At 50.7% G+C, this 10,169-nt stretch overlaps 1 protein-coding gene across 3 annotated transcripts in view; it reads left to right on the forward strand.

Moving 5' to 3' along the window:
• KREMEN1 (kringle containing transmembrane protein 1) overlaps positions 1–9,784 on the forward strand; it is an 83,970-nt gene extending 74,186 nt beyond the window's left edge. The window contains exons 6-9 of one of the 3 annotated variants that reach the window (XM_058281583.2): positions 1,456–1,788; positions 2,750–2,911; positions 3,920–4,004; positions 5,834–9,784. In XM_058281583.2, coding sequence (XP_058137566.1) covers positions 1,456–1,788; positions 2,750–2,911; positions 3,920–4,004; positions 5,834–6,002 — 749 coding nt within the window. In that variant the 3' untranslated portion in view covers positions 6,003–9,784. Of the gene's footprint in view, positions 1–1,455; positions 1,789–2,749; positions 2,939–3,919; positions 4,005–5,833 lie in introns of all 3 variants that reach the window. The other 2 variants (XM_058281584.2, XM_058281582.2) reach the window with 2 other exon arrangements.
• Positions 9,785–10,169: the final 385 nt, after the last annotated feature.

Raw genomic sequence — 10,169 nt, forward strand, 5'->3', positions numbered from 1 at the left:
TTTGTTGTGTCACCTTGTTCGCATCAGCTGTCCACCAGGGCAGCTTCACTGTGCGAGCCAGCCTTGCCACATGGGCCAACTCGCCCTCACCAGGAGGCCCCAGGAATTGAACCCAGGACCTCCCATGTGGTAGAGCCACATCCACTTCCCTCCTTGGTATTTTTTTTTTTTTAATATTTATTTGTTTCTCTCCCCTTCCCACACACCTCCCGCCCCAGTTGTCTGTTCTCTGTATCTATTTGCTGCGTCGTCTTTGTCCGCTTCTCTTATTGTCAGCGGCCCGGGAATCTCTGTCTCTTTTTGTTGCATCATCTTGCTGTGTCAGCTCTCCTGTGTGCAGCACCATTCCTGGGCAGGCTGCACTTTGTTTTACGCTGGGCGGCTCTCCGTACGGTGCGCACTCCTTGCGCGTGGGGCTCCCCTACGCGGGGGACACCCCTGCGTAGCACAGCACTCCTTGCACGCATCAGCACTGCGCATGGGCCAGCTCCACACGGGTCAAGGAGGCCTGGGGTTTGAACCGAGGACCTCCCACGTGGTAGGCGGACACCCTAACCACTGAGCCAAGTCTGCTTCCCCCTCCTTGGTTTTTACTGAGACCTGAGCTTTCTGATGGGTTCAAGAAGAGTTTTGAGCATCTTCTTGATTTCAGGATAGGACCAACATTCTCATATTCCTTTCTAAGTCCTCCTGCAAAGCCTGCTTTAGAAATCCTAGCCCCATATTCCCTCTCAGAGACTTCTGGAATCCCAATCCTAGAACCTGCTGATCAAAACAATAGGAGTCCAGAGGAATCAAACGCAGTCAGTACAGAGTGACCAGAATCCAGTGGATTTCCCCTCTGCAGAAAGTCATTTATTGTGCCACAGTTTCCTATCTGAAAAATGAGCGTGGACCTCTCACATGAGCTTTGCTCCTCTAGCGTATCAGGGCAGTTGTGAAGCCCTTCTCTTCTTGTGACCTTCTTTTATTGAGCGCCACCATTCCCCTCCTCCTCGCCCAGAGATCCGAGGATTTTCATGTGTTTTATCTCATCTGTCCTCATGCATTCATGTGATACAGGAGCAGGTGGTGGTTTCTCCATCCTCAAAACTGAGAGACGCACAATGCCAGGAAATGAAGTGCAGCCCCTGGGATCACATGGCCCAGCTGGTCCAGAATCCAGACTCTCTGACTCCAGCCCAGCCCCAACCTCAGCCACACCACTGTGCCACGGGCTCATTCTAAGGTCTCCTGGGCAAACAAAAAGCCTCCACAGCCATTTGTTCAGGGCTTAAGCAATTCATTTTGTGATTCAGTCCTGAAATATAAGACAGTCTGGTTTTGTAGATAAAAAAAACAATATCCCAACCTGGATCACATTAGTTAGGAAGTGTCTTGTTTGTAACAATGCTGCAAAGAGGGCCTCATGGCTGAGACCCAGCCTGAAGGCCCGGTGTCCTTTTGTCTTGGCAGCTGTTGTTGGCGCCTGTGGTGGGAACTACTCTGCCATGACTTCAGTGATCTATTCCCCTGACTTCCCTGACACCTACGCCACAGGGAGGGTCTGCTACTGGACCATCCGGGTCCCGGGAGCCTCCCACATCCACTTCAGCTTCATCTTGTTTGACATCAGGGATTCTGCAGACATGGTGGAGTTGCTGGATGGCTACACCCATAGGGTCCTCCTCCGTTTCAACAGAAGGAACCGCCCACCTTTGTCCTTCAATGTCTCTCTGGATTTTGTCATTTTGTATTTCTTCTCTGATCGCATCAATCAAGCCCAAGGATTTGCTGTCTTATACCAAGGTAAGACATACTCCCCTTCTTGGGGGTTCTTCAGGGTATGAGCAGCTTGGGCTTCTCTTCCACACCACTATGACTCATGAACCTTGGGCCATCCTTGTTGGGAAGACGGTGAGGCAGGAGCTACTCATCCAATTTGTTGATTATCCCAGTGCTTGGTAAACTGGAAAAAGGACTTCCCCACCTCCCATTTTATAGCTTATCTATATTCCATGATGGAGAAAAGAGATGAAACCTGTGAAGTTTGCTATTTTAGTAGTGCTAATGATACCATTCATAAAGAAGTTGGAAGAATAACTAAAAGAAAGAGCTGGGGTTGGTAAAACTGGAACAGTCTTCATTTCGTCCATCTTCCTGCCTTTAAACATTCCAGCCAATCCCAAAAGACTGATTTATCATCTTTCTTCAAACCCTCCTAAGGTGGAGCCTCATTCTTTGCCCCTGTGGTGCCATCCCGTGTGCTGAGCACGTGTCTTTGCCAGCATATGAGAAACACAGCAGGTGACCAAGATGGTGTGTGTCGTGGATAGCAAGGGCCTCAAGAAGATTTGAGGTAGTGTGTGCTTCAGGAAGTCAGAGGGAAGAGGCCTCTCCTGCGGGCGGGACAGTCTTGAAGAACAGGTAGGATTTGGGTGGATAGGTGAGAACAAGGAGGGCCTTATGGGCCGAGGGAACCATAGCTGAAAAGGCATTAAGGCAGGAAAACTATAAGGCATGCGTTCAGGTGTCTGTGAAGAGACCAGTCAAATCATTAGAAGTGCTGGCTACTTCAGTGCCTGAGCCAGCGCCCAACCGGGTCTGCTTTTGGGGACAGCAGGGCAAGGGGAGATATTCCACAGCTGTACTCTTACATCCAGAATTTATCAGAGGAAAAGGTGTTTTCCTCACAACCAGTCTCCCCTCCTTTGCACTCTTCATAGTCTCCATCAGGTTTTTCTTCAGTTACTTCCTTTTGTTCTTCCAGCCACCAAGGAAGAATTGCCACAGGAGAGGTCCACTGTCAGCCAGACGCTGGCCGAGGTGATTACTGAGCAGGCCAACCTCAGCATCAGTGCTGCCCGGTCCTCCAAAGTGCTCTACGTCATCACCACCAGCCCCAGCCACCCACCTCAGACCATCCCAGGTAGCAGTTCCTGGACCCCGTCAATACAAGGTAGAAGCCACAGAGCTTGAAGGTAGTGCTCTTGGCAGTTACAGAAACACAGGCACTCTAGAGCAAGGGTTCTTAACCTTTTGTTCCACGTTCCCCTTTGCCAGGTGTGTAAAAACCATGGACGACTCCTCAGAATTTAGCAGCAGATAGTTTTATGACACTCAACATCAGAAGCCAGAGAAAATAAAGATAATAAGTTGATTTTTTTCAGTTCAAGCCCAGCCTCAGCCAAGCAGCCGTGGGGGAACCCCCTGAACTCCGTGGACCCCTGGTTAAGAACCCCTGCTCTAGGGTGTTTCTCATTCAGAGGCAGGTTGGGGGTGCTGGCCCTGTCACCTATAGTTTGTTCTGGCCTTTGAGGGAAATTTTCTTATTAGCTTGACTCCTTAGTTCTTAGGGAAAAAATTGCAATTGGCCAGCTATTCCAGTTTCCCTATTTTGAGATTATCTTTCTAGAATCCTAAACTGTAGCTCCCTAAATCTGCTAGCATGTGCAAGAGCTGCATTCATTCATTCGTTCAAGAGACAGGACCCACCATGGGAGGACAGCAGAAGAAGTCTCTCCAGGGCATGTTCCATGTCACTGGGGTGTATCCCAGCAGGAAGGCATAGACCATGCATCTCATTTCTCAGATGAGGAAACCAAGGCCCAAAGAATTTACCCAATTCATCTGTGCTTGTGTGGTGGCTCCAAGGGTCGAGACAGAATGCCGGCCAACCCTTTTGATCCTGAGTCCAGTGTACTTTGGACCACACCACTCTGCCTTACTCCAAGAGTGACTCCAGAGCAAGGCCAGGTGCTCAGCAGGCCTGGGGCTCCATGCGTAGCCCGGCCTTAGCAACCCCCACTGCTGCCCTTGGTGATTGCCCCACCACAGAAGGCTCTGCGGTGCCGGCGAATGTGCAGGGCTTCTGAAAGACCTCTCTCCTTTCAAAAGTGAGGACAACAGGACTGAAAAATGCTGTCTTTTGTACTTGCAGGGTGGACAGTGTATGGCCTGGCAACTCTTCTCATCCTCACAGTCACAGCCATTGTAGCAAAGCTGCTTCTGCACGTCACATTCAAGTGAGTATACTGGAGCCACCAGGTTCCAGGAAGGGGAAGGCTCAGAATTCCTTTCCTACACTGCTTCATTTCTCTTGTAATATCAGACAATTGTATGGGACAATTGTAATATCAGAACACAATTCCAAAGCCCTTGGTCCAAGGTAGCCTAAGGCATTAGACATTCCTCACTCTCTGTAGAGTGAAATGTACAACTGGGCAAATCTCATTAAAATCTCAGGGATTGAGTTTGCTCCTGTGTCCAAAGGATACAATTTCAAGGAAGAATGAAATAGTCTGGGCATAAAAAGCAACAATTTCCAGTTTTGGGTTTGTGCTGGTCCCTTAAAGAACTCTATATGCAAGAGCAGAGAGAGATTCCTAAGAATGTAGAACATATGTCCTGATGCCTTCTGGAAATCAGGAAATATTCTTAGAGAATTCTAACTTTTCTTTAACTCTTGCTTACAAATTATTTTAAAACAATTATTTAAGAAACTTACAGAAGCTTCATTGTTAAATTCAGACTAATTTGGGGAAAAAAATACTTCCTTCCCTCATTTTGCTTCTCAGACTTAATGGCCCCGCCCTCCAGGAAAGTCATAGTCAACCATGCTTTCTACATGCATCTACATGCTTTTGTTCATACAACTACAAGAATTGGTAGTTCTTTCCAATTTTTCTAGAGCCCTACTCTGTTTTTCCTTTGGGTCCCAGTCCTGGCGCTCTCCATTTGAAGACTTTCCTGAAGATTCATGTCTGGTAAAAGCTGTCTTTCTCCTGATCTTCTCACTTGCCATTCCCCACAGACTCTTTTATTTTTTTAAGAGGTACCAGAGATTGAACCCAGGACCTCGTACATGGGAAGCAGGTGCTCAACCACCGAGCTACATTCACTCCCCAGTGAGAGCTAGGGTTTTTTGTTTGTTTTGTTTTGTTTTTGTTTTTAGGAGGTACCAGGAATCAAACCTGGGACCTTCTATATGGGAAGGAGGTACTCAACCATTTGAGATATACTCACTCCCCTCCAGCAGACTCTTCCACATTAAACACAGGCTCCTCCACTGCACTGTGAAGACCCTCTTTAGCCACATTCTTTCCTCTATTTCCAACTTGCCCTTTCCTGCCATCTAGGAGCACCCTACATCGGCATCTCCACCCTAAACTGTACATTTTTCAGTGAAAGCCATGTCCTTATTTACTGAGCCCAGTGCCACGCCTTTCATCATATTTTTAAAAGTCACAACTTCCTATGTTCGGGGGAAGCCTCTCCTGTCCGTGTGTCCCCTGCAGCACCAAGAAACTGTCCCTAGGACCCAGCATCTCCCAGCATGACTGTGCATAGGCAAACCCTAAAGTGTGGGTCTCACTCCGCTCTGACGTTGGAGTCCCTCAAATACCCCCTGCCAAGTAGCCCTGGGGCTGACATGGAGAACAGGGGAGGCACTGGAGGGAAGGCAGGTCCCCACGTCAAACAAGCAGTTTCACCTTTATCCTGTTTCAGCTACGTGAGCTTCCAGGTAAATGTCATTCAGAGAAAGAGCTCTACTATTAAAAATATAAGAATTTGAAAACTATATGTAATCTCCCTTTCCAGATTTGAATAGTTCTGCCTGATGAAAAGCTCTTTGTCAGGCTGAGCTGGAATCTGCTGTACTGCTTTCCCTCCTGTGGCCCCTGTGGCACACAGGACACCTGCCATCTACACACTAGTCCTCCAGAGCTGTAAAGGTGGCCATTAAGTCTTTCCCAAGACCCCACCTCACCACACATCCCATTCCATAGGTACCCCCACCTCACAAGATGGCAGGTGGTTTTGAACACTTTGTTCTCTTATGCTTGTTTGACAGATCCCATCGTGTTCCTGCTTCAGGGGACCTGAGGGCTTGCCATCAACCAGGTACTTCAGGAGAAATCTGGAGCATTTTCTATAAGCCTTCCACTTCGATTTCGATCTTTAAGAAGAAGTTCAAGGGTCAGAGTCAACAAGACGACCGCAATCCCCTTGTGAGTGACTAGAAAGCCCAGCGCCCAGGATTCGAGGTCCCTCTGTGAGCCCCAGGCTGCTGGAAGAGAACCTCGGCCTCCTCGGGGGTGCCCCCTGCAGACTGGGAAGGGGCGCCGTGTTGCAGGGCAGCACTGCCTGGATTCATTCTGCTTCACCAGCTGCACTTAGAAACTCCAGCCCCGAGCGTCGGGTCAGCCCTCCCTGCATCTCTGTCTCTGATCTAGGAATGGGGAGGCCAGAGCAGTGGGCTGAGGTGGTGGAGATGCTGGTGTCTGGTGCTGGGCTCCAGCACATTCCCGGTGAGCGTCTGGTGGTGGGTAGGCATGGTGGACATTCAGTCTTTCTTGCCTCTTTGTTTTTCCCACACACAGATCAGTTTCTTCTGCTCTTTATGGTTTGAAACAAGACCAGCCAGGGAGGACCCTGAGGTTCTCCTGAAGGTTAGCCTGGCCCCACACAAGTGTGGACTGTAGAGCGTTAGCACCCCTTAAGCATAGCGAGGGTCCTGTGCTCTCTGCTGGCTCCAGGGCTTTGCTCTCCAGGTGCTGGACCGTCCAGGGTCAGGCCTTCTCCACCCTGGGAGCCAGGGAACTCGGTCTGGTGACCCCATTCACATCACCCTGACCCCTTTCACTTAGGCTCCTTCTCTAAGCTTCTCTCCATAGCTCTGTGACCTGCAGAGCAAGCTGTAGGAGTGATCATATTTTAAAAATCCATTCATTTATCCTTCCAACTTCACTGGAAGCCATTACAGGCACCCTGAAGCTCCTTGTTTGACTGTCCTCGCCCTGGAGCAACTGGTGGTCTTGTCCAACCTGAGCCAGGCACCCAGTCTCTCCGTAGTTCTCTAAGCTGACTCTCAGTTCAGAACAGGGAGTATAAACACTGTGGTTTAGCATTTAGGAAGCATGACATGGGACATGGGGGCCTGTGCCCTCTCCCTTTAGGTGTCTCCCATTTTAAAAGAAGATGAAAAAGCCCGTGAGCTGTTTGACCTTTTCTGCCTTTCCCATAGGGACAGGGTGGGGCTAGAAATGGCTCAGTGAGTGAGGAGAGAGTTCTTGCCCCTTGCCCCATACCACCCTTTTCCTCAATCATGTAGATGAATTGCAGAGATTCCCATGAGAAGCAAGAGGGAAGGTTTGGGAACGAGAGGTCCTCCCAGGACAGGGCTGTGGAGATTGAGAGCTCCTGCTGCAGTGGCTGCTGGTGCGTGAGTAAGTGCCATCTCTAATTTAGAAGTCTCTGCCTTTTGCAAACAGGATTTTTCCACAGCAGCTGAGAGAAGAGCAGTTTGCACTTCTGGAGGCCTGGCCCCGGCCACTTATCAGAGTGTGACTTGCTCAAAGACACTCGGGCCTTGGAGCTTGTACTGCTCTAGCCTCAGGGGTTCCCTCATTGGATTCTTTGCCTACCTCTCCCAAGTCTCTAAGCCACTGCCTGCTGTGGCCCTTCTGGGGTTCTTCCAGCCACACTGGTCTCCATCTGCGCCTGGCCGCTCCTGGGGAGACAGAGGGCAGTGTGGGGCCTGCTGAGAGGTGACACTCAGCCACCTGAGACCAGGAGAGATGCCGGGAAGGGGCAGACCAAGGGGCATGAAGAGGAGGGAAGCTAGCCATTACATCTGCAGGAGGGCAGGGCAAGCACGGGGAGAGGCCAGCCAAGGGCACAGAGGTACTCGGTTCTGCCTTCACACTTTGATCTAGAAAGGGTGATTAGCCTGGAACAGCTGTCCCCAGGCCCCTGGGTCAAAGACAGAGGCTTATTACATACAAGGACCCAGGAAATGTACCAACATTTGGCCTTTGTGGAATCACCTCACAAGTGTCAGGTGTGTGCAGGCAGAAGGCCCCATGCTGTGAATAGACCCATGAGCAGCACAAAGGGAATGTGGAATGTGCCCTGGGAAGGCTTCCAGGCAGAGGGCAGTTGTTCTGCTGCCTGGGGCTTAAGGCAGCCCCCACCCAACCTCCCCACCTCACATCAAGGACATTAGGCGCTGAGCTGGTATGTTGTCTGGGGTCTGCAGCTGGAGCAGCCCTTTCACAGAGACACCAGGAAATGCTGATGATGCCCCAGTGCCCTTCTTCCTGTTTGGCCCTTGCACAGTCCAGTGCCTCCAGGACTGACTTACTGTCCACAGAACAGCTGTGAGAAATCCAGACCTGCCTTGGTGCAGTGTGAGGGGAGAGGGGCCATAAATTGTTCCAGACTGGCCCGGATCTGGCCTTTGTTAGAACCGATTGGCAACATCCCACACAGGGTCCCCTGCAGCTGAACACCCGAGAAATAACTTGTCCAGGAGCACCAGAGGAGGAAGCACTGGATCTTTAAAGAAATTAGAATAGAAGGGAGAAAGTGGGAGTGGGAGGCAATTGAAAGGAGGTGACCCTGAAACAAATTAATTACAGGACACTTAAGAGAAGATCATGGAAAAGGAAGGGGAGGAGCTTCACAAGAGGCTTTGGGGACCACTACTGAAAGCATCCCAAAGGCTTGTACAGTTTCCAGACCTGCCCTGCCCTGCCCTGGGGTGACAGAAAGAGCTGGGGGCCAGTGCAGCCCCCCCCACCAGCCCATCTTGTCACCTCCGCCATGGCGATGCCACATCTCACAGTGTTCTGGGGGCACCCCGCAAGGAAGGAAAGCAGAACTACGTTCTTCCCCACCTGTCCAATCTCACGCAAAGCACTGGCCAGTTTGGAACGAACCCGGTGCCTCCTCTGCTCCCCCAGAGGAGGAGGGAGGTAACCCGGTTGCTGTCACTTCTGAGGTGTAGGCTCTGGCTCAAGACTCCCAATCAGCAGAAACCCGCAAGGATCAAAGCACTGCGAGCACAGCTGTCCTGGCTCCCAGGCCAGCCTGTGGAGCGCCCTGGGCACGGCTCCACGGCAGCCTCACTGGCAGCTCCAGGCAGCCCCGGGAGGCCCGGGGCACCGCGCACTTCATGTTCACGAGCACTTAGAGTGGCCCGCCCCTGCCGCCCCTGCCGCCCCTGCCGCCCCTGCCGCCTCGCCTCGCCTCGTCTGAGGAGGCCTCACCACTTCCCCAGAGCAGGGCCAGCGCCCCTCCAGTCCAGTCAACTGGCCCGTCTTGGGTTTCAAGTTTCTGTTTGATGTTTGCTTTTGTTATTACCTTGTTTTTAACCTTTCGATTGTGTTTCCTCGGGTGTCTTTGTTTACCTTCCTCACTGTTCTACCTCCTGGCCCAGTCTCTCAGCTTAGCTGCCCTGGTGTGGGGTGTTTTCAAGTCTTCCAGCCACAGCTGCCTCCCCTCAGGCTGGACGGCTCGGGGTGTAGGGGCTTCCCCTCAGCCCCGGGGCCCCAGCGGGCTCACCCCACGGCTTCTGTCTTGCCAAGCTGAACATTCTCAATGAGTCAGAAGTGTGGTGTGGAGGAAAGTCAGAGGTAAATCTACTGCTTCAGAAAGGAAGTGTCTAGAAGCACGTTCTGAGATCCCTTCCCCTTCCTGTGAAGGGAGCTGCCATCCGTGGGCCTCGTGCATGTCAAGACCTTCCCACATCCAAATTCACCTTCTATGGAGTTTGACTTTGGATGACAAGGCTTTATTTGTAAATATGCTCTTAATATGCAACTTTGAGAATAAAATAGAAACATCATGTATTTTCAAATATAAGATGAAGTGTGACGCACTGTATACAATTTAATATATATTTTTAGGATTTTGTTATTTAAGAAAATGGAATGTAATGGTACTTAACTTTTACAAAAGAGAGAAAAATGTTATTTTTACTGTTTGAAGAAAAATAAATATTCTCATTGTTGTAGAAACAGTGATGGCCGCAGGGTGTCGTTTTTTTATGGGAATCACCCAGGGACCAGAGGAAGGCACCACATGGTCTGATACTGTGTTCTCCACGTGCTGCAAGAATGCCAGGCCACATGTTTGCTTGGTTTTTCCTAGTACTGCCTTCGAATTTCCTCAGGTCTTCCTAGCTTCGACCCACTTGATGTTCAGCGGGTAAGACCTGAAAGTGTCGGAATTCCAGGTCACTACCCCGCACCAGGGAGGCAGGACAGGGCAGGGTCTGTCTGTGGTGAGAGCGTCTGAAGCACCCTGAGTCGGTCAGTGCACCTCCCAGCCTCGGCTTCCTCGCCATGCAGTGTACTTACAAGGCCCTTTCCCCACCCCCAGGTTATAAAAGCTGAATGAGAAAA

This window comes from Dasypus novemcinctus, chromosome 19, assembly GCF_030445035.2.
Source record: "Dasypus novemcinctus isolate mDasNov1 chromosome 19, mDasNov1.1.hap2, whole genome shotgun sequence".
Taxonomy (NCBI): domain Eukaryota; kingdom Metazoa; phylum Chordata; class Mammalia; order Cingulata; family Dasypodidae; genus Dasypus; species Dasypus novemcinctus.